Source organism: Phoxinus phoxinus (genome assembly GCF_949152265.1).
Source record: "Phoxinus phoxinus genome assembly, chromosome: 9".
Taxonomy (NCBI): Eukaryota; Metazoa; Chordata; class Actinopteri; order Cypriniformes; family Leuciscidae; genus Phoxinus; species Phoxinus phoxinus.
In genome coordinates, this window is record NC_136884.1 from 14,975,502 (window position 1) to 15,000,989 (window position 25,488).

At 38.2% G+C, this 25,488-nt stretch overlaps 1 protein-coding gene across 1 annotated transcript in view; it reads left to right on the forward strand.

The window, feature by feature from the left end:
• LOC307004100 (thyrotropin-releasing hormone-degrading ectoenzyme-like) overlaps positions 1-25,488 on the forward strand; it is a 131,471-nt gene that overhangs the window by 93,680 nt on the left and 12,303 nt on the right. Inside the window, exons 9-15 of the mRNA XM_079623048.1 lie at positions 3,396-3,583; positions 10,603-10,691; positions 12,846-12,979; positions 13,133-13,188; positions 19,955-20,102; positions 21,946-22,043; positions 22,265-22,372. Of these exons, the coding sequence (XP_079479174.1) occupies positions 3,396-3,583; positions 10,603-10,691; positions 12,846-12,979; positions 13,133-13,188; positions 19,955-20,102; positions 21,946-22,043; positions 22,265-22,372 (821 nt within the window). The remainder of the gene's footprint in view (positions 1-3,395; positions 3,584-10,602; positions 10,692-12,845; positions 12,980-13,132; positions 13,189-19,954; positions 20,103-21,945; positions 22,044-22,264; positions 22,373-25,488) is intronic.

The following is a 25,488-nucleotide window of genomic DNA, read 5'->3' on the forward strand; positions in this document are numbered from 1 at the left end:
GATACACGTCTTGTCTTTTTTACATTTAACACAAGACAGTTCTTGTGTCCCAACCTTGTGGCACTCCCGTGTTACTGTATCTGACTTCAGAAAGTGTTTCATTGACCCTAACCTGCTGAGTTCTGTTACATAAAATAATAAAACCATTTGAGTAAGAAAGCACTGACACTCATACTATACAGCTTCTCTAAAAGCAGATGTGTCTGCACTGTATAGATTAAATAGAGATATATAGATTTAGATATATAGATTACGTGTGTGCACTAGTTCTAGATTAAAACTTAGGCGTGACGGCGCCTTCTGGATCGCTGCCCCGGAACTGTGGAATTTGTTACCCGTTCACATCAGATTGGCTCTGACTATTTAGAGTTTTAAATCATTAAACCCATCTATTAACTCAGGCTTTTAATTACTCTGGGTGTTGAGTCAAATTTTTCGGTTGTTGTTTTCTGTTATTTTTTGTCTTTGTATTTTTTATATTGTATTTCATTTGTACAGCACATTGGGCAACTGGAGTTACAACGAATTGTGCTATATACATACAATTAAGAAACAAAAGAAAGTATACATCCTTATTTTGAGCCAAATAAGCCAGTTGACATTCAGTACAATCTACGGTATATCTTTCATTTAGAATAGATACAAATGTAATTAACATCTTTTAGTTTGTCAAGAGATTTTAAGCAGTGAGGAGTTTTTGAGAAGTGTGATATGCGAACATGCGCTAGTACATAAGAACAAGCTAATGATTTAATCTGGAAATAAAGCTAAATAACTGAGAAAAATAAGAGATAGTCCTCAGACGCCATGTCCGTAATGTATAGTAACACATCTAGCATTAATTCGATCTCAAACAGATTAATTAAAAGGAGTTATTACTCCACCACCTGCGTGACATCATTAGCCAACGTGGTTGAACTACCAATTTGCGACAATACGGTTTGGGGAAACAGTCGTGACTAGCTAGTTGGTTTTTCCAACTATGCATCGTACAATGGTAGTGAAGCAGCGAGTTGTGTCGTTGTACGGGAAACACACCCCAGAGCAGTTGTAAATAATACCAACTAAATATAAAACCTTAATTTTCTAATATGTAAGACTTAAGCTTAAGACACTGAATAAGAGCGAGTGAAACTGCTGGCCATCTATAATCACAGTGAAGTTGAGCGTTGGGTTCAACTCAGCACAGAGATGTGCTTTTAAAGTCAGATGACTCTCAGCAAGTCCTCTCAGCGCTCATCTCACAAAGTGTCATGACTTTAATGAGATTACTTTCAAGCCTAATCTCAAAGTTATTATAGTTTGTAATGGAACAGCAGGACATTTAGCAGCTATCAGCATCGTAGGAAGCGTTTTGTCATTCACATCACTCTCCTAAGTGTCGACTGATGGGCGCCCGCTTCTTCATTTTCTCTTTCAGAACAGAAAGGATTCAAAGGTGAATTCATGTCACCAGGACCCTGTTATCCTCTCAGTGACCGTGTTTGTGAGGCACTGACGAATTTAGCTACATTAACAGTCCGTGACAGCCCATCATCTAATGAATACTGATATGCGCTGTGTTCATTAGCTATTCATGAAATCCAATTTGCTGCAATAATCTGGCAGTGCTAAGCGCCCACAAAGCACTTTGTCAAGCTCAGGACCCATGCCGGACCTACACTTCCTTTAATTATTTTCACCAGGGCAAAGGTACAGTAGCTTTCTGAAAGCGTTCTACAGAAAATGATTCATAATGTAGGAACTTCAGCTTCCGTCATCAGCCTCTGCAAAGCCTCTTCTTCACATGGTAAACAAACTGTGAGTCATCGACAGATGTGAGAAGTTGTCTGGTTTCTCTTAATATTTTCTATATAATACCCTTGACATAAAAATATATTTTAATAATTGCTATAAGCAAGAGGGTCCCAGTTACACTGGAGAAGGGAAGTTCACTCGTCTGATCTAGTCAAGCTGAAGTTTGCAGAATGCAAGAGAGCCTGACAGAGCACTTTGTTTCTGCCGCCACATTTCTCTTCCAGTCCCATGGGTCTCCACAACACACTGACTCAGTCCTGCTGCAGAAACACTGTAGCTCTCCAACGGTTACAACCAATTTCATACATAATTACTGATTGGCTCCGGTAAGTATGAAATGCTGCACCTCTTTAGGACGAATGGAAATGATTGGAAATATCCGTAAAGCCAATAACATTCTCCCGGATCATAAAAACCCAAGGTGCCTCACTGTCTACTGTGGATACAGACAGCTGCATCAGGACTGGAATAAAACCTCAAAATACTGACTTTACATTGGAAGTGATACACAAGTACTATTCATATAGAACACACGGAACACTCCACTTGGTTGATTCCAGTAAAGTTTAACTTGAGTGCATCCGGTTCCGCTCGGCCCGCTCAGAGTGGGGCTCAAATCAGCAATTGCCAGTACAGGAGGTGGGCATGTTAACATGCCTAACAATGCTAAAGCCCACAGACTTAACATCAGTCGCTAGTTCAAGGGAGTGAGGTTTACTTGCATAGCTCTTATTATCCGTTACACTCACCCCCCCCTGAACCTCATTTGTATCCGGGTCACGCTACAAATGTGAATGGTTCTACTTGCACTGATCCAAGAAATTCAACAAGGTTAGTTACTCTTGAGAGCAGGGGAGTGAAGTTTACCTACACAGCTCTTACTAGCTGGCCTCCGTTAGACTCACCCCTCTAAACCTCGGTCCCAGCCGGGTCACGGCACCAATGCAACTGGTTCCACTTGGCCTGCTCCAAGCGGGGCTCGGACCGATGACTGCCAATTCATACAGAAACCTGCCAGTTGTCCACTATGCCGAGACATTTATAGCAGCATTTTTTTCCAAAGAACAACCAGTATATTTCCCCCATGGACAAAACATAGTCACATTACGAGCTTTCCTCATTAATGAGCCATGAGATCCAATTTTATGTTTTACTTTACAATATATAAAATAGGAGGATAAGCTTCCTCTGAAGAAATCAGACTTATAAATCTAATTCTGCACCTTTACAAGCATATCTCTTCTATAGAGAGGTTAGAGAACTGGAAATCTCCTTGTAATGTTCCTCTGTGTGCGGCGTAAAAGAACAGTGAATTTTAATCACCTTTCTATTCACTAAGAGTTTTTAATTAAAAGTCCTGGATGGGTTTTAGTTTTGCAAGACAAAGAAAAACTTAATCAGTCCAAACATGTGCATAAGAACCTATTAAATCCATCAAATCTGAATTAATCATTAGGTCCCTAAACCCTAAAGCCCACCAACACAACTCACTTCCACTCAACTGATACTGTCAGACACAATGTATTCTACTCTGAGCCGTTAGATGCCCCACACGGTGATCTGTGTATGTGTTTGATGTATGATATTTTGTGTCACAGGCCATGCAGCGGGAGGGAAAGGACATCAACATCACGCAGGTCATGGACCGCTGGACCCTGCAGATGGGCTACCCTGTCGTCACCATCAGCAAGAACGACAGTCTTGACAACAGTGTCACGATCTCCCAAGAGCACTTTGTCTATGACACAGACGCCAAGATCCAGAATCCTGAGCTGTTCAACAAAAGGTAGTGTGCTATATCTCAAATGTGCTATATGTTGAATGTGCTATATGTCGAATGCAACAAGATGTTACATGAAAATGAAACACCATCAGTCAACTAACCTCTGATTCTCCATGAGCTCATAAATCAGTGCAGAAAATCCTCCATAATACGCAGAGGCCTGTATGTTTGCTGAACACTGCAATGCTGAATAATGTAAAAATCCCACACAGTGATGCTCTGATAGTTTCCTGTGATCAGATCAAACTCAGAGAGAAAAAGATCCCATAAGAAGAGAAGAAACCATTTTGATTCAAAATGAGATTAAACTTTATGATATTTTGGAAGAAATACAGAAGAATAGACCATATGGAGATTATAAGCAGAGCTAGACAGATAAAGACTAGTCTAGCGTCCCACAAGAGCATGAAAACCCAGAGGATTTACTCATTTATCAAAGGGATGTGAACAGTTTACTGCTTAGCACATCTTGTCTGCCTTTTATCACTCCTACTGAAAGAAACAGCTTAAACCAGCCTACAATGGTTTGAAAGTTTTAACTGGCTATAATCAACTAAGACTTGTTAACTATTTGAGAGAGTATTTTTTCTTCAGCATGACAAGAAAGAGTAACACAACACTGTTTGTATGAATTAGATCTCACATCATGTTCATGCACACAATATCTAGCTGCTATTAACTAAGCATTTATTATTAGCGATGTATGCTAACCCGTCACCGCCACATGCTGTTTAGCATCCGTCTGCGTTGTCACAGAAAACTGAATCTGTCACTGGCAGATAAATTAGTTTAATTCTTCATTAAAATTGAGATGATTAATTCAATACCGCCACTGATCCGTTTTAGAAATCATCCTTTTGTTTTGGATCAGACACTGTTAGCAGCACAAGAATTGACTCAAGAATTGAATTTTATTGCTGAACTGTCAGTTTGAGTGTGTGTGGTGAGGGTTGTTAAGCAGTATTGCCATTTAGATAGTGATAATAACGTTTCTCAAGTTGAGAACAATATCAATGTCAAACACCTGCAATTTCAGGACATGATAAAACATTTCTTAGCTTGTAATCTATTTGATATATTATTGTGGTTGCTTTTTGACTAAAGGTGGTTAAAAGTTGAATCTATTAGTTAGAAATAGGAGATAATAATAACTCTTGTGAGATAAAAGCATAATTTCTGGCATCATAAAAGCATTAGATTTATCTTCATTCTGCACGGCTAGGCTAGCTCTCCATAACAAGCCATCTAATGTCATAAATATGAAACATACAGGTAGAAATTTGTTTGTCCGCCTCTTTCCTGGGTTCATTTGTTCAGAGCAGACAAAGCCACCTTCCTTTGAACGTCTCCTCCTACATGAAGGTGTTTTCTGAGCGCTGCGGTCTTCTGCGGAGGCGTTCAGAAGCAGAGCTGCTCCAGGAATCAATAGCAAAGCTGTGTAGCGAGTAGGGGGCGTCTCTTTCCTGTTTTGCCCCTCAGGCGGGTTTTCAGCGGAGTACCAGACAACCTGCCAGAATGCAGGGGGATTTGCCACCTTTGTAAATGCAGTGTAACACCTCACTTGAGGCTTTATAAGCCAGCCTAGCAAAATGTGCTGACAGAAACATTGGCAGCAACAAAAGGAAAACAGAGAAGGTCAGTTTGAATATATTTCCCACTCCTTCTGTATGTTTCATGTCCACTGCCATCTCATTAAAGTTCATAGACAGTCCAGAGTCTGTCTGGAGATGTCCAAACTCAACAGAAAAAATATATTTCTTCCACACCGTTGTACTTGAAACACATGCTGGCTTTTATGCTACACTTTGATATTCTCTTGAAGCAGCTTCATAATCCAGCTAGCAAAGAGCCACACACTTGATATGCTAATCCACATCTTCTTTCAAACGTGCATTAAAGGAACATTTTTGGGTTAAATACAACAGCAGCTGTATTTACATCATATTTGGTCTGTTATTTATTAACCAGTAATTAATTTTGACTTGTCCTTCAGTTTGTAAAAAGAATGACGTGTTTATAGTAATGCATTTACAGTGGAATAGCATTATAAACATTTTCGCTTTTTTTTACAAAGTAAGGTTTTTGTAAAGATCTTGTAATTTGTATTTAATGCTAAATATTTATTTGAAATTGTCACAGCTAATCTGATTGTTTGCATCAGCTTGTTAGCATAATAGCAGTTAGCTTAAAGGCCACAGTTTTCTTCTCAATTATAAAACCTCAGTATTAAGTTAGTATAGATTGAGTAAGTCATTCTAAAGTTGCCAAAAAGTTTGAATATTAGATAGAAGTGAAGTTTATACCTGAAATGGTGACGCTGTCCTTCAACACACCTTATCATCAAAGGACCGTTTGGCACGTCCAAGATAGTTTGCAGATCCTGTTGTTATTTTCACAAGTGTAAAAAGTCTGGAGCTGAAACATTGCTTCATTAACACCTTTACACTTGTATCTTACCTGACTTCTGTTTGGATTTTTCACAGCACAGATTTTGTGCTGAGGTGATGTCATAGAGAATATAAATAACTTATTTTCGCTTGAAGGGACAAATTCATTTTCCCATTGCAGGATTGACAGTGTTGGATACGTGCAGTTACTCGTGTGAATTATTTACAGTCCCGAGGTGGATCTGAGCCTTAGAGAGTCTTATAGTGTGGAGGTATGTGTAGGTCCACGTAAGGTTGGTGTGTAACTTTGTAAAACTTATTTTGTGAAAACGTATTGCTCAAGTTAGATACTTCAGTGATCCTTGAGGGGAAAATTTGCATTACTGCATTAATTCAATGACATCACTGGAATGTTTAGATAGTTAATAGAGACTTAAGATTATTATTATAATTTTTTTTAAACACTGCACTTAAACATTGCACTTAATCTGCTTTCAACTACATCGTTCTCTATAGGACACACCTGATTGTTACCCAATGAGCTCGCTGCTCAACATTGAAATACTTGGTTAGCATCTGCTATAGGCCTAGCAGTTTCCAGCATGCTTTCAGAAACTCTCCATCTTCCCCAGCTCCACCTGTATAGACCTGCTACTGGTAATTCATGTATTTTTATTGTACAGCAGCAGCAGCAGCCGTGTAATATGGATTGGCAAAAGCAAGTCCTGTTCTTGTTCTGCAGCAGACGCATCAATAACCAACAGCAGCAGCAGAGTAGCAGATCTAGTCCGCCAATGCATATTAACAATGTCATATCTCAACTTCTTCTGTCCAAATCCTCACGGTCCCAATGGTTTCAAACCGCTGCTGGGTGATTGATTGAAAGTCAAACACAAGTCTACAAAACATAAATGAACACAACAGCTCAAGCTCAACAAAAACTCTAGCCTGTGTGGACATCCATGGAAGGTTTCAAATAAAGACAGTTGTATTTTTTCTTCTCTTCAGTGCGGCTGGTGTTGGATAAAAGTGTTTTTAGAATTTACAGTATCACACATGTTGAGCCTCAAAAAGCCCCCAGTGACTCATTATGGAGAGAGAAGCCAGCAGTCCCTGAAGAGAGCCTGAGATATTATCACACCCGCACAGAGAGACAGAGACAGTGAGACTGAGACCTCAAGACCCATGAGCAGAGAGAGAATATTGGTTAATCACAGTGAATTTTAAATGTAGACACATCCAGACCACAGCTGTTACTCTTTTACAGTGGTGATATAGTGTTGAAGACTCAAACATTTCTCTGTCATATATTGCTAATTATAATTTGCCTGAATTTTTAATCTCTAGATTTTTTTTTTTTAATGTTTAACTAAAACAAAAACCTTGGAACAACCATATAGCACCATATCATTGTGGCAGTAAATGTTTAACATAACATATTTTCTTCAGAAAATGTAAAAAAGTCCTAAATATTACATCATTTTTTTATTAGTATTTTTTTATTTGTGGATATGTACACTTAAAATTGAGCCCCTTTTTAAATTCTTTTTTTGCCATCTTATAAGGGTCTCTGTTTCACATGTGTGCATAACAACTCTTCCTGTCCATGGTAAAATCACTGTAATGCACTGCCTCTCATGTTGCTTTCATTTATATATTGTCTGTTAAGACCAAGTGAATATTATCTACAACTGCAGATAAAAAACACGGCTTTGTTCCATAAACATGATGCCCACATGTCTCATCTCACACACACTTTACCCGTCTGCTGCAGAGACTGAACTCTTCATTTGTGCTTTAGCTAAAGCTCTGGGCCATAACACAAAGTTCCTGAGGGATGTAAATAACGATGATGATAACAGACGCTTCCATAAATGAACAAACATGAGCCACCAAATTACCAGCCTGTGGAGAACTTTAATTTTCTTTTGCTTTCTTCTCTTGTTCAATCCCACTGATGCACACAGTTTTATGTAAATGTATCTGTGTGATTTCATTTGAACACACACACACAGATGCTTCTATTATCTCTGGAATTCATAAGTATTGTTATCAGTGCTCATCTACCGCAGAATCTCTCTCTATAGTCTCCTTATAATGTGTTTAAATACTGTTTCCCAGCAGGATTCATATATCCTCATCTTATGCATAATGTCTTCTCAACTGTGTTATAGTTAAATCCTCTGCAATATAAACTTTCATCCCAGCATCTCCAGTGTCTGCTGTTTACAGCTGTTTCTGCTGCCTGTAAAAATCTGGTTGGTAACACTTTAAACCTTTTTTAATAATGCATTATAAAAGTATCTTTAATGCATTGATTATGCCTTGTAATGCACCTTAATTGTAACCAGTTATAATGCATAGTAATAATTGTTACGCCTTTAGAAAGTATAATGCGTTAAAACACAAGACAAACAACCAATTTCAGGTGAAATAAGGAATCTAAAAATATTATAATGCATTTTAATTTTGGTTACAGTTATTCATGTAAAGAAATACTGCATTACAACATACTTTTTGAATTAATTTATAATGCATTATACATAAAGGCTTTAAGAGTTCCCATATTGTTTTATAATAGAGATTTCGGTCTGTCTTTTCACAAAACCCTTGTTTTGAGGCTTGTTCATACATAATTAAGACACATTAAAAATCATCTTTCTTGAATGAATGGAGGTGAGTCACCAGCAGCCTGAAAAGGATTTTTGTCCGTTCCTGTCAGTTTTCCAACTAACACAAATCCTTAATGATCCAACCCTTTCCCCACAGCCAAGACTGACATCATGAAATAATCCAGACGGCTCTTCTCATATTAGATGACGACATGTTGACATTTATGAGGAATATGTGGTGCGTGCCTGTGTAAAGTTCACTGTCACGGTTGCCAGGGTGTTGCTATGTGTTTGTCAGAGTTTTTAGCATGTTGCTTCAAGATAAAAGACGGCTTATCATGTCTATATAGAACAATTTTGGATTAACACATTTAAGATTTTGAAAAGTAGCTTTTCCCCCCTGGGATAAAATAACCCCTGTATTGATACAAATACTACCTAAAGTAATTGTAATAAAAAATCTTCCATTTTGCCCAAATGAGCCAGCTCAAAGTCCTTTACATAGTCCTCAATTCTTTCCTTCACGGAGACGCATAATCCTCACTGCTGGGTCAATTTGTGGTCAAGTCTTCTGTAATATAGGGTGAACTCAAAAACAAATGAGAGCTGGATCCAAATGTAGTGAGTTTAATAAAAGAATAAACATAAAAACAAATCCAACATGGAGAACAGAGAACCAGGGAACAGAATGAGTGCACCAAACATACATCCATGTCAGACAAGGAACACAAGAAACACTGGGGTTTAAATATACAAGGGATAATTGGCAAACGATACACACCTGCGAAAAATTAAATAACTAATCAACAAGAAAACCTACAAAGGACTACAAAACATGATGCAGAAAAGGAAATAACATAACGGTCCAGGGAAACACAGGCTGGGATTATGACTCTACGTTTATAATTGTTCAATACATCACTTTAACAAAGATTGCACCATATTAAAAAAGTATATAAAATCATATTGACCATGTCTTGTCAACGAATGAAAAAGTCAGCCAACTATTAATTATCATCCATTATTGTGCCTTTAGCCTATACAGATGGGACGTTACCATATTGAATACCATATTCTTCAGTTATTAACAATCTGTTGATTCAATTACTTTGAACCTAAACCTAAAATCATTAACAAGACATTTGTCTCTAATTATTTGGTAAGTTTTCCTCATTCTCCTTTGCTACATACCGGTAATTATGCAACATTTGAAAACACATTAAATAGCAATAGAATATTAAACCTATAGAACATGTTGTCCGTGATAATCCGGATTTCCCAGTGCACATGCAGTGAACCTATAAAAATGCTGAGAAAGGAGGGAAATTGTAAAAAAAAAAGTTCAAATATTAGTTTGGAGCGTGTTCAAATGATTCAGCCTTACATTAGATCTCATTATGTTACAGTATTTATGGCTTTGGGTCAGCTCAGCTGCGCTCTTGTTGTCTGGGGTAATTTACGCTGGCAGACGGCAGAACTCGTCCACGTGTGTGTCAGACATTTTGACAGGCTGAAAGAGGGGCGGCCATCCAGTGTGACAGCTGTCAGACAGAGTTTGACTGGAGAGGCTCTCATACCTAGAGATGTTCATACACACACAATAGCACATGAAAGCTATAGAGTCACAGATGAATCGACATCAAAATGAGGTGGCGACACAGAACATGACAGCGATCGGGTGACGGGTGATACACAGCTGTGTGTGTGTGACAGAGAGAGAGATAGAGAGAGAAAGCAAAGCACTCTGGGAAAGAATGAAAGCTGATTTCTTTGAGCTTTGACTCTGCTGGGTTTTCTTTGAGCTTCACAATCATCTGATACTCCTGGTTGTGTCACTCTGCCTGCTAGTGTTGAGACAGAGAGGATATTGCACGAATGTATCCCACAATCCCATTAAATCGTGGGCGTCCATATGTGTCAGATTATGCGCGTCATACAGTTTGTATCTGCGGCAGTGACATTTAAACTCCTGAGATCCAACAGAAGCTTTTCATCTGTTATTTCTCTCTTTGTCTCATTTCAGCTTCCAGTGGCAGATACCGCTGACGTTCGCAGTGGGAAACTCCAGTCACATATCAACAGAGACCATCATGTGGCTCTCCAATAAAACCGGTACAATTATACCAAGTGCTTTTATTAGCATATGGACTAGGGTTGCCACCCGTCCCTTAAAATACGGAATCGTCCCGTATTTACAAGTAAGATGATGCGTCCCGTATCAAATCAATAAGGGACGCGATTTGTCCCGTATTTTACATTAGGCCCACATATAGTTGAATAAAAACATAAGGATTTTGCAGGATAATACTAATAGCAAATATAAAGAAATCAATTTCTTAGTAGAGAAGCTCATTGCGTGATTGCATTTTAGCGTCTTTGTTTCTATAGCGACTGAGTCTCGTGAACATGCGCTGTAAACCTGCACGTTTGTTAACCCCTCGTGCGCTGTTCGGGTCTTTTCGACCCCAAATGACGTTTGCTGAAATAAATAAAACATTATATTTGTCCAAATGATGTGAGACTTTGCACGGTTGACAACACTTTCTACATCTACAAAAAAATTAAATAAATTTGAATAATATCTGTTTTTTATGTTAGTGTGGGGGGAAAAAGTCACACTTGTGTTGTTTCAACAAAATGTCATTTTGAAACATAATAGTTTTTTTTTTTTTGGATTTATAGTTTTAGGAGGATTTATTATATTTTTTTTACTTTAGGCTATATAAATAAATATTTTTTAAACAAAAACAGTAAAAAAAAAAAGTTAAATTCACTTTATAAAAAACCCACATTTCTAACGTTCATGGATATGGATAATTTGACATGGTTTAGTGTAAGATTTTTGCCCATCTTTTTGGAAAATGCTGTTTTAAAAGTAAAGAAATTATCACTTTAGTAGATGGCTGCAGAGCTACACCATTTGCTATTTGACTAAAATACATATTTTCAATAGCTTTTAGTTGGATTCATATCTACATATTATGAAATCACAATAATAACAATAAAAATGACGTTGTCAAAGTTGAGCATTTTTTTTGGGGGGGGGGGGGGGGTGAATGGGTGTCCCTTATTTTGCCACACTGAAGGTGGCAACCCTAATATGGACACAGACAGTCACATTATTCTAATGAGGATTTTCCTTCGTTGTGATGATGTCAGGACAGTTTAATATCACCCTGACATTTTTAGACCTGATAAAAAAATGTTTTGTCTCATGTCCTTGACCCATGAAATCCCTATCAGCCAGTGACAGATACCAAATAAAAAAGTTTTTCTTAAATTGGATTTCCTCATTAAATGTGACTAATTCAGCTCTGCATTTATGTAAATATCTTCTTGAATGCTATTCTTCTGTGATTCCCACACTGTTGCAGCACCCACACGTCCACCATCATTACATTCAATCCTATTCCATTACATTCCTCTCCTTTGGGAGAACGAGGCGGATTTTCTTTGGACGGAGCCACAGCGAGTCAAATTCCAAGAGCCGGAATTGAATTTTCTCTGCGAGCGATCCGTGAGGCTCAGAGCTGAAATTTCCCCTGATTATGAGACCATTTAACAGCCTCCATTTTCTGCTCACCTTCCCTGAAAAACAGCCCTCAGCAGGGCTACAATGCAGATGACATCGAGCCGGAGACAATGACTCTTGAAAGAAACACTCACTGTAACATATAGACCCCATTTATATGCATTAACTCACCGCATGACTCTTGAAATCTGGCCGCTGACGGTTGGATGCTTCCTGGATCACGATACACTGCAAAGCCATTGAGTCCGTGAGCGCACGAAAGCACTTAACCAGTGCATTTGTTAGCCATGAAAAAGCACAAGGTCTGGCTGGAATATTACAGGACGAGAACGTGGCAAACACAATAGATTACAGATGTTGTACACACAAAATGCTGAATGCATCGTCTCTTCATGTATATTTCTGTGCAGGTCTGAGTTCATTTCAAAGATTATAAAATGTGCTCACAATTTGATATGCATAAAAAGCTTTGCAAGTTCACTGTCAGGTAGAATATATCAGTCCATGTGAACTATAGTGTCTGGTTTATATTTCATTAGAAATGCAGTCCGTTTAATTGCTTTATATACGTTTTGTTTGTTATGAACCTCCTGTTATCTCAATATATATTCACATCTGGCATCATTTAGCGCCGCCTGTTTCTGTTTATAAGCATGTGAGTTGAGCTACCGTGACTGTCAGAAGTGTCATTAAACATTTGTTTCATGTTCTTTTTTTTCCTGCTGTATTTATAGAGAGGCACAGAGTGGGTCACATGGGCGGCGAGACGTGGTTGCTGGGCAACATCAATCAAACGGGATACTTCCGAGTGAACTACGACCTCCACAACTGGAGACTTCTCATTCAACAGCTGATGAGCAACCCAAAGGTTCTTTCTTCCACAACTGTCAGTCTTTCTGACTCCTCCCGTTTTATCCAAAGTGTTTCTTTTTCCAACGTGTTTCTTCCCCCCTTCTGTTTCCTCATTCTCCTCATCACTTCCTGCTGTATTGTAAATGTCTGTGTTGTTCTCTCGCGGCAGATCATCTCGGTGGGCAACAGGGCCGGTCTGATCGATGACGTCTTCAACCTGGCGAGGTGGGTTCAGTTTGTTACATGCAGAATCATCCAGAGAGTCCGAGACGATCCATCTAACAGCCTTCACACTCCTGCAGAAACCCCTGGACTATTCAGGCTTATTGTGTCCTGCTTTTTATTCTCACAGTAACTGTCACATTATTTCAGGAGGTCGTTCACCTACCAGTGAGAGAGCATAAAGTGACAGTGGTAAGGAAAAACTCTTGGAGTATAAAGGCCTATTGAGTCCAAGTCAGGCTTTCAGCACAAAAACATCAACAAGATTTTCAAATGCACCAATTTATTTCGTTTATTCCATGTAAACACAATAATTATTGTTTAAAACATGTTATTGTATCCATTTTCACCAAACTAGACCTGCATTTAAATAATTTTCTTATCAAAATAATAGGCTTCATTTCTAAATGACACTCTGATGAATCATGAATTTCTGAAAACTGATTTCCCCTGATAATACTGCAGGATTTTTCACACGTCAATCAACAGAAAGGTGCTTGCAATGGATGAAAGTTTCAAAAGGTTACATCATGATTAACAGGTCTGTAGTGTACAAAACTGTAGTTTCGCACCCATAACATTCTCCAAGCTGATTAAAATAGCATCACCAGACATATTCTATATGATCTGCTGATGCCAGAAGAATCACATTTTACATTATCAAATCTTGTCATATTCACCTGCTGTAGAAATGCATAGAATTCAAAATCTCTAAAATATTCATCTTTAGGGCATGCATTACGTTTTGCAGTTCAACCTACTCAATCAGAAACTGATTAGGCCGACATTTATGAAAATGTTCCTGTTATTATGAAAAAGCTCTTTGAGGGTAATTGATGTTCTGAAAATAACGATTCATCCACTTGCTGTCATTCAAAAATGAAGCATATTGTTATTAAATATGACATTTGCAAATACTTATCTTCTTTGTCTTTTAGAAAAAGACAGACATTTGGCAACAAGCCTTTGGAAAGACCTACATTTCAAAGTTAACGCCCATTTTCTTCTGGTCAGCCTGAAAGGATCTTGATAAAGCCGTCCATCACAATAGAAAGAAGAGTCGGATCCGGTGAACTACAGCTGGACCTTCATTACTGACAGATGCTCTCGTTCTGTACTGTACTCTTGATCTTCTTTTCTCCTTTAGCCCGAAGGCGTTAGTGAAGAAAAAGCCTTTAGCTCATCAAGACGAGACCTGCGGTGAGACCACTGAGCCGTCACTGCGATAGCGGATAATAAGAAAGCGAGGGAAAACCTCTGTTTCCCTTCCTTTCCACTGCGGTCTCATCGTGTCGATCCTTCAGAGCTTCATCATTAGCTGGAAACTCACATGTGTCCATTAATGTGAGAGGAGGAAAGACAGAACGGTAGAGGTAGATAGAAAGAAGAGTTTATTGTGCCACAGGCTGCCAAGCTGCCATTAGTCCCTTCAGCAACGACTGCTCTCCCTAAGGTCCTCTCTGTTTGATACAAAGACTCGCTCATTCTGCTTAATGAAGGAAATATTCAGTCACTGGCAGCTTCTCTTGATGCTTCATTTCTCAAGCCAAATCACTGTTGGAGTTTCTCTGGTGGACTTTCTTAGACACTGAATTTAGGTGCTGCTTTGTTCAGATTGTGAGTTTCATTCACTTTGGACATTCATTTTTATTCTTCCACCAAACTAAATGAGGAAGCTGCCAGATTCTCTGCTAGCATTAGCAACGCTGTTCTTCAAACTGAAAGACAGGCTCGTGTGCCGGCGCCGTGCGGATCATGTTGAGATAGACGCGGCTTTAACGGGCATGTGGAGGATTGTGCTTTTGACCAAAGATGTTTCCTAACCAGGACAGTTCAGTCAACTGACGACAAACCCACAGGGAAACTTGTGTTTATTGCGTCACATTGAGCTGAGAAAGGAAACCTGTTCCTCCTGTGTTGTAGTCCGTCATGTTCATTTATCCTGTTTATTCGGCTCGGCCTTGTTTACCGAAGAGCTTGATAATTGAAAGTTAACAGGACTGAAGGCAAATCCTTTTGTTCCTGATTTCAGTCAGGTTTGTGCATGTTATTTTTGTCTCTGCTTTAGTTTGCATCTACTCTTAATAAAAACGTGCGGATGTTAACAGCATGTCTTATTCATCCTCAGGCTCAGATCTGTGGAGGTGGTTATTGGCTCTTACGTTCTCGAGAAGAGAAAATGCCAACCTGCATATTAAAAACAGCGTCATCGTAAATCACAGTGTGTAAAATGTCTCATTTCTCTGTAAATTACTGGGATGATAAAGAGTGCTCATATGACTGAGGAAACTGAATGCCTCGAGGGATGTTACCTAATTAAATGCCCCTGGTGCTCATGGGAGTCATTCACTCAGATCAATACTGACTCACAAAGACTTTATTGTGATTATGAATTACTGGATCAATTGAGAAGAAGAAAGCTAAGACTAGTTGGAGGCTGAAGATCATATTTAATATGCATTATTAATGGATGAATATAATAATTGGGTTAATTGCATAGCTTTTGCATCTTCCATTAAAGTATCTTTGAAGCACAGAGTTGTTTAAATATTCTCTGGAGCAACAGAGGTTTTTGATTGAACAGTCTTATTTCATATTTCAGTCATATTTCAGCCTATAATAACATAATATAATATTATATTCAGATTGAATTCAGACGTACTATACTCTTTTGGCATACTATTTTTCCGCATATATTTATAGGGAAGTATTCGGATTCAGAACAAGGTGAGCAGAAAAGGGAAAACAAGAACAGGAACTAAACAAGGCACAACTACAAACTGAAAGACTACAAAATAAAAGCACAAACAGGAAATGCCTGTCACTATAATAGGATGTGCTTAAGAATCATGAAAATAGTGGCAGAATGCAAAAAGTCATTTTTGAGCAATTAACAGTTGTTGTTTTATTGTGATCACCAGCTACTTGTCTTGACACACAGTGTTTTGAACGTCAATAAAAGCGCTGATCTGTTCCTAACCCGACATTAGCATCGGCAGGTTGTTGCCGTAAAGACAGAAGGTTGTTTTGTTTGCAACGCTCGTGAAACATCACAACACCTGCCGACAATTCTGCCATACAACACATCTCACACAACCGCCAGAAAGAATTAAACAACAGTGCCAGGAGAATATTTTGGTTACTTTTCCATATTCATTTCCTTTAAATAATATTTTTTTTTTACATTTTGTGATGGAGCTTCTTAATACGCCTGCTTGAAATGCTCTGCTCAAGCTTCATCTAAATGAGCTACAATTACAGGCCAATTTAAAAGTCAATGACTTATTTAAGAGACTGTTATGTTACTCTTTATATTCTCGTTAATTAAAAAAACTTTTTGGAATTTTAGAGTTCCTTTCTATTCTCCAACGGTCGCTGGCGATCATGTTGCCAGACATCACCAGCTCTCGTTGAAAATGAAGGATGGCAGGCCATTTTAAAGAGGAGCACTCTTATTTTTACCTTGCTGTTCTTCTGTGCTATTATCAATGATAAATGGCCTTCATGCAATGTAACACGTTTCTCTGAGGCTGTGTGTGTGTGTGTGTGTGTATCGGCACATTCCTGAAGCATGAGAGTGATCAGCTTTTTTATTACTGTGCTCACTAACAGCAGGGAAACTTCAATGCCTCATGACACTTTTATGGTAATGTTGTGTTCATATTTAATGAACATTTTCCCTCCGACCTTCGATCAGAAAGCTGAATAATTCAAAAATACAAGGAAGAAAGGAAAGTTTTATGAAACGGAGAAACTGAATGGCCTCCAGTCGCTGCTGTTTTGCATTCGGTACTAATGGAAGCGTCTCTAAATATAAATGATAGCCAAAATAAAATATTTTTATATTCCTAGTTATTTTCCCTCTAAAGAATTACCATTTTAAGAAAAATATATAAAGAAACACTTCAACTTTAGTCTTACTACTTTGAATGAACATTAAAATATGAGAATATAACATAAAAAATAGTTTGTATATTTATAATGATCAACTAGTCATCACAGACTGTATGTTCATTTTGTCTATTTAACTCTCTAGATGTCAATGTGACCAAACAAGATGTGATTTGTGCCGTCCACTGGCCATCATTCACTTCACCTTTAATGTGACTTGACCGGTGCACACTTTGCAATAATTTATGTGCTACAGTCATGTCTCTAAGCGCATAAGCTTAATGAGAAACAAAACATAATTAATGCACATGCCGTGCAATGTTATTAAGCTCTTGACTGCATCCTTCATGTCTTGTGTGCACATCAATCCTGACAATATAAATTGAATGTTTCCATGTAATCAGTGTGAAAGAATAACAGAAAGCCGATGAGTGTTTCGAGTGCCTTGGCATCATTATAGACTGATTAATCGTTTATTTTAATACAGTTATTGCTCATTAGACCACAGTTTAATGCTTTATTCTGTTTGGTTGACACGGTGGTTTTGATTCATTTTCTATAACTGCACAGATGTGAAGTAGTTCCAGGTCTGGTTTCTAAGCAATATACACAACCAATGCGGTACAGAAGTCATTTACTCATGCTTTAGACACAGCATTTAGAAAATGTTTGGAGATAAATAGCATTATTGACTCCAGACTGTTGAATTATTGCAAATTAATGCATGCCCGAGGTGTAAAAGCCACTGCAATCCTTAAGCCAGTTGCATTAACTTTAAATAATTCAACAGAGTAAAGAGTCAATTGCACCTGACTCCAATAAATCTGTAAGACTAACAGAAATGTTAGCGTCAGTCAAATATAGCATATTTTGGTCATTTCTAAATAAATTAAGCAAAAATGTTTTAATACTTTTTTACTTATGAAAGTTTGACTTCATATTGAAACTTTAAGGACTGATAATCACTAAACTTCAAATATTAAAGGCAGATAAAAACTCTCCGTCCTTATACAGGTGAAACTCGAAAAATTAGAATATCGTTGATCAGTAATTCAACTTAAAAGGTGAAACTAATATATTATATAGACTAAGTGAGATATTTCAAGCCTTTTATTTGTCATAATTTTGATAAATATGGCTTACAGCTATGAAAACCTTTTCACAATATTCTAATTTTAAATTTGGGGTTTTCATAAGCTGTAAGTAATTATCATCAAAATAATAACAAATAAAGGCTTGAATTATCTATCTTTGCATGTAATGAGTCTATATAATATATTAGTTTCACCTTTTAAGTTGAATTACTGAAATAAATGAACTTTTGCATCATATTCAAATTTTTTGAGTTTCACCTGTTTCAAGCCGTTCAGAGGAATACAAACATAGTTCCTGATCTTAATTAGACACTAATAAATTCACATTTGCTTGATACTATCATTGCATTTACTGCTTTTTTTTTCATGGAGATGTTGAAATTGTTTCTAATTCTTCACGTCCTCAATTGCTAATGTTATTGCAAATCAGTTTGTCTGGAAAAGTTAAAAACCTCTTCGGATAACAGTGGGTGTCTGTGAGTAACTGTGATTAATGTCCCAATTAAAAGTGTGTTGGGTGAATCTGTCCTCTGGAATTTAATGAGTCCGTTTACAAGTCTGATCACTTCCTTTTTCGCCTGACCTCTGATTCGGAGCGCTTATGCTCTGCATAAAATAATGAGAAACTGAAAAAGGCGACCCAAGCTCATTGGAAAAAAAATGATTCTACCATTTTTTGATCCTACCATTCTTCACCGTTTTGCAAAACTTCAACATAGTACCTATTCAAATCACTGTAGAAAGTAGGCTATTGGCAGTAACACTTTTCAGACAAATTATTACGGTGACAGATTTGCAATATTTCGATAGTATTTGCACAATACTATGTTAGGACCTCAAAATGATTTTACCATAGAGCATGGTGTGTAAACGTATACATTTTGAACCTGCATCATATATAATCAGGCGCAAACCATGTGGCGTTGAAAAACTGCTGCCAGATTCCACTTTTTTATGTTTTTGATCAAGCTACATGTGATTTTAGCGCCACTCACTTGACATTTCACTTTGAAAGTGTCGTGAAGTCTTTTTGCTTAGGCACGTTTTTCCAATGACCCTGGGTTGGAAATAGTCCCTCATACACAGCTGATTTCAAACGCTCTTTTCATGTGGCATGCAAATTAGCGCTGCTCATGATGTGAAGTGTACTCACTGACAATTGATTCCAATTGAGTTTGGCATTAGCTGTTTTGCTGTTGCTAAGCTAACAGCAAAACACTCAAATAAACATAAAACTACATAGCACACGCAAAGTATGCATTATTATGAACCTAAAAAAGATGCTAGCGACAATCCTGGCCTGTTCCAAACATTGTTATGTGGTTGCTTGTGTGTTCTAGGCAGTAACTTAATAGATAGTGACACTGTGCTTGCTAGCAAACGTTCTTTAGATTCAAAGACTCATGAAAAGTCTCTTTTTGGTCTAAGGATATTGGCCACCTCTCTGTTTTTCCGCTCTCATAGGATGGTTGTAGGCATTTCTGAAAGGACCGAAGGGAAAAAAGGAGAAGAGATTTGAATCTTTTAAAAGAGATCTTATGTTTTATGGATTTATGCAAATTGAACACGACTGTAGTCGTACAGGAGAAGCTGTTTTTTTAGTTTCTTACAGCACATTATGACTCCCCACGCAGAGCACGATGCCTGGCAGGTATTCTAAACAAATGATAATGAACAAAATGAACTGTTTGTAATCAAATGTTAACGACGTGTCTACCAAAGGGGAAATATGCTTCAAATGTGCTGCCAGTGTCTTATCCTCCTACTCTCTTTCTCGTCTCTAGAGCGGGGTATTTGCCCCAAAACGTCCCCCTGCAGATGATCTCGTATTTGTCTCAGGAGAGCGAGTTTCTGCCCTGGCACGCTGCTAGTCGAGCGCTTTACCAGCTGGACAAACTCCTGGACCGCACTGAAGACCACAGCCTGTTCAGCGTGAGTCTGATCTCGCATCAGTGTGGTGTCTGTTGCATTTTAACCTTGACTAGCGCAATAAGAAAGACACAGCTGATATCTGGCAGCACGTCTCGGATGACTCGACAGATCGAACTTAAGACTTCCTCTGATCATTATTCCTCAACAGTCCACAATGTTTCAGGCACAATGCTTGTTTTAGAAACTGTGAGATATCCACCTTGTGTTTTAATGTCTATATATTCAGAATAGCGTACTACCATACTAATTATACTCTGCAGTAAACAGTGTGCATGTTGTGAGTAGTGTACATGTGTGTGTTATTCCCAGATGAGCTTCTGCTAGTATATAATGAGGGCACTGTGTGAAATACTGTTTCCCACAATGCAGTGCACTTGACTCAATCTTCCATTTCCCGTGTGACGAATGAAACCTGCACAATATCAACTGTCATTTTCATCTGCTTCTTCTAGATACGTTATTTGATCAGAATGAGAAATGTAAATTTTTACAGAATAAGCACTATATATAAATTTTTTCTGTTTTTATAAATAAAATGCAGTGTGTAATGTGCTAGTATTTCATTCTGAACACAGATCATGACAGTGTGAGAGAGTCTCTCTGTTTCTCCGACTGCTGTCTTACTTGTCCACCTGCTTTCATTTTCATTTATCACTTTGTTATTCAGAATAGCGTTCACACGCCTACCCACAATCCCTCAGTGCGCATGAGTCATTTCTGCCCCTCCTCTGTAATGGACGACCCTTTAGTGTCTGCAGTGTGTGATGAATTTAATAGCGTCTTCTCTCTGTAACTCTCATTTATTGTGTTTACTGTGAGACAGAGCAGATGTTTAGCATGTAATGCAAGACAGGAAACAGCTGGAGCAAATTAGTCAAGTGCCTTCAAATCATGTGACCAGGTGTCTCAACCGTCAGTCCAGTGTGTGTGTGTGTGTGTGTGTGTGTGTTTGTGTGTGCGTGTGTGTGCGTGTGTGTGTGTGTGTGTGTGTGCGTGCTGCATCACTAATTGTCAAACTGAGGTTTCTCTGTTGGCAAAACTATAACACATCACTCAATGTTTGCAGTACCAGCTTGACAAACACACCTGATCATCTATACGGTTCACCACAACATGGAAAACAATGTCCTCCACCGCTGTCCCAGTGTTTACTGTATGTGCTTTTGTCCGTGTAAGTGCGTGTGTGTTAAGAATTGAATTGCGGTATAGCAGGGTCTAATTGTGATCATTCACTCGTCTCAGTAAGAGGGCATGAAGGAGAGCAGTCATGCTAAATTAGCCATGACATCACCGGCTGTTACATTTCCCTCAACCGTATGGAGAGTCAACACACACACACACACACACACACACACACACACACACGCACACGCACACCGTGTATAAACTGTATAAACATTACAAAACAACACAATATATTCAGTTTGACTCAACATTCTCTCTCGTTTTCTTTTAACGAGGACTCAGCAGCTTCTGTTAGTCAAATATAATATAACATATAACATAATATAATTATTTGACCAGACAGTTATATATGTAAATATTCTAATATGTTTTAAAGCTGAAAGCTATAGTTCATAAAATCGTAAACATTTTCGAATGACCCATTTTTAACTGCTTAGCTTTCATAATTGGTCTGGATGTATTCGGGAGTGAGTACAAAATACCGTTATTTCAAGGGAAATTTAATCCTGGTCTCAACATGGCAACCATACCGACTCAATTTCTGCCTCTTGTTTTGTTATGCACTTCTGTTTGGTTTTGCATCACTTGTGTTTTGATTAGATTTTTGTTGTATTGTTTTGCTTTAATGATTTACTTTGCTTTTTGTTTTGTTCATTAGGACTATGTTCTGAGACAGGTGGAACCGAAGTATCACAAGTTGGGCTGGCCAGACACTTCCCCCGACGGCTCCTTCATGCAGGCGGCTTATCAGGCCGAGTGAGTCGTGAATTTCATCTTTCTTGAATTATGTATTACAGTTATAAACGTATATGTAGTCTAAGTAAGGACACCGACATTTTAAGTCAGACATATTCCACCTCAGAGATGGGAATGACCTCAGTAGACATGTATTTAATTTTTCATTTTTCCCCTTCCTCCATCTTTAACTTCCTGCTGCTGTTCTTCCCGGCTGGTATCCTTCCCTCTTTCCTCCTCAGAGAGTTGCAGAGAGAGGTGATCATGCTGGCCTGCAGTTTTGGAAGCAAACACTGTCACCGCCATGCTGTGTCTCTCATTTCAGACTGGATTTCCAGCAACAAGAACGGGTGAGCAGATTTACAGAGTGACAAACACATACTGTACTATAACAGCTTTTATTATTAAAGTCCAGTGATTCTCCTGTCTTGACACAAATCCAAATGTATAGCTAAACACCATAATGAAGTTCAAGGTTTCAATTAATTCCTGTTTTGGGATATCTCTTCTGTGATCTTTCTCAAATGACTTAGTGTATTAACATAGATTAAATCAGATAACTCAGAATCAGATTCACTGAATCAGCCCAACCCCAACATACTTACAGTTAACAACTGACTTACTTAACTAAATCAGATTGGACTGCTACAAACAGAAAGTCTATTTAGTGGTGTAGTAAAATTGCACATTCAAAATATTTTTGTTAAAAAAAAGTATATATAACATGCTATTTGGCATTTTTTTTGTGTGATTTGGTGCATAAACACAGTCCTGCATGAAACATGGTGTTGTCTTAAATTAGCATTTGCTTTTCAACCTAAGAAAAAGTACATGAAAAAAAAATCATCATTGATAAACCATACTTCAAAAGTGACAGCCACAGTTGTCTTTTTCGATTTGGTCAAACGCACATTACATTTCTGCAATAATATCGAGGCGCGGCGCTGGAAGGAGTGTGGTGTGTGTGGACACTTTGAGGTCTGATCAATATGTCGTGCTCATCAGCCCTGCCAACATTCATACAGAAGGAGCTCTATTCCAAGTGTCCATGGAAACACACAGTCTGATTTGTTTTCCCTGCTGCCCACAGCAATGTTCACATGCATGTATGCGGTATCACACTGTCAAACACACCAGTCCTCCGGCAGGCATTAATGACCATAATGGAGAATAAACAGGATTGTGTTTGTGTGTCTGAAGAAATGGTTTTTACCATGCACAAGATATTGTGTTTGCCCAGTTTTTAGGAAAACATTTTTTGTCCTTGAGCCAAACAGTTGGCCGCACGCCTGCAAACACATGAAAGACCACACACACTGTTCATCACACGTTAGCAACCTCAAATACATTGGATATTTGCTGCTGGCTTCAAAATGGTGCTTTAAAATTGACAAATAGAACTTAAATACACACACAGATGCTTTATTACACATATAATGTGTCACATATTGAACTTGACTTAATGTGCTTTTAATGACTTGTTGAGGTCTCTAACATGACATGAGCTTATCTGATAGCAGCAGGTTGCTCCATTTAATAGCTTTATTTGCCTATATTCTTGCTTTCAACATGTGAAATACACACACAGCCAGTGTTTGACCTGCTCAGTCAAAGATTTTCCACTCGTTTGCCCTGAAACGGCTCAATTGCTCTGGCAGTGGCTCTGTAATTATCACCCCGTGGAGTCTAGAGTCCGGTGTGAGGTTTCTGATCGTGTCTGAACTGAACACAATTCCTCCTGATAGACGTATCATCATGTGGACAGCTCAGTTTAATTTGCTGACAGACAGTTAGAGCTCATGAAAGGCACCTAAAATGTTTTAGTTTCTCTTGTACGACTGTCAAGTCAACAGATGGAAAGAAATGATTTCTGAAATGCATCTGCTAGAGTTGCTGCCTTTCTTCTCGACTGTTTTTATGGTATTAGTTAAAGCATACTTTTGATACTATTAGAATTCTGACTAATTTAGCATTTTACTAAATGTGCCTCAACTAAATTGCCTTTCAAATTGTGCCGTTTCCATGTGTCCTGACAGCAGACGTTTGGATCTGCCAGATGTGTCCTTCATTGTCCTTTCTTCAAAAATGACCTCTAGTCCTGCTGGGATAATAAAGAGAATCTGTTCAGTTTGATATTCAGGGAGAAGCAGCACATAAAAGAGGAATGTGTTGACCTTTATGTCTTTTTATGGTTTAGGTGATGATAATGTCACAGGAATGACCCAGCAGAGTTTATGAGCTGCAAAGAAAGGCTTCAGATCACTGTAAAGCCAAAGACAAACTGACAAAACCTCCTCATGTGCTTTATTGATTAAAAACTAGATACCACAGACTGAGAAAAGAAAACAGGGTTGGAATTAAAGTCAGACGCTTCTGTCGAGGGAAACTGAACCAGCTATTTTTTTTGTTGTATTTATATGCTGTATAGTGCATCACATAGTTTTAGTCTCTATTTGAAACAATAAAGTCTCAAAATACACAAACTTTGTACATTGTTTCAAGAATACAATGTCTCACAGACAAATAAGTTCTAGAGGTATATACACATCTCATAACAGTCTTTTATTATAAATGTGTTGCCTCCAAACAGCCACATTACACAGAAAACCAGTATATTCGTGTTATAATATCAGAAGTAAAAACTAGATTGATGGCTCGTGTTCTCTACCATTTTTATTCTGAAAATACCTTATAAAGTATCATGAATTTTCCAGATATAATGGCAGCTAACGGAACGTCACAAATATTATTGTTTAACTGCGTTTCTGAATCCGCTTAGAACTTCCTGTCAGTGGCAGTCATAAATAAGACATCACCTTCACAAGTGAAATTTCAGTCTATACGCTCCAATTGGATGTGACATGATTTTATATTTGACTGGATGTGCCGTTCTCTGTATTGCTACGTTGAAAACTCCCAGAGGCTCCGACGGCTCATCCAGAATCAGCAGGTCTTTATTGCGCTTTGTTTGAGCAAATCAAAAGTTTAGTCACTGTATCGCCACAGCTCCTCCAGAGGTTTAATGTTATTTCTTCTTCCTTTGCGAATATTACATGCATCGTCTCACAGCCTGAGAGATACTGTTCTCTCTGTGTTGCTCTACTGTAGACTGTTATTCTTTTCTGAGATTTATAACCAGATGATATCATGGGTCCGATCAGAGGTCATACTTATAACCTTTATATCTCTAGACTATATATATTGCACTGTGACTCACTTTGGGAGTCCTGCTGGGATGATTTAGGTCCAATTTCCCCCACTTAAATGATTAACTTTAGAAAATATCATCAAATTAGATCAGCTGGTGTGTTATTATGAACATTTCTTGCTGTGACAGAATTATAAGTGATTGCAGACAGCAGAAGACCACTTGAGCCAAAGTGGTCCATTTGAAATCTTAAATATTTTATTTAAAATGATAAACAACAGACAGTCTGAGCGGAAAGAAGAAAAAGACACCTCAAAA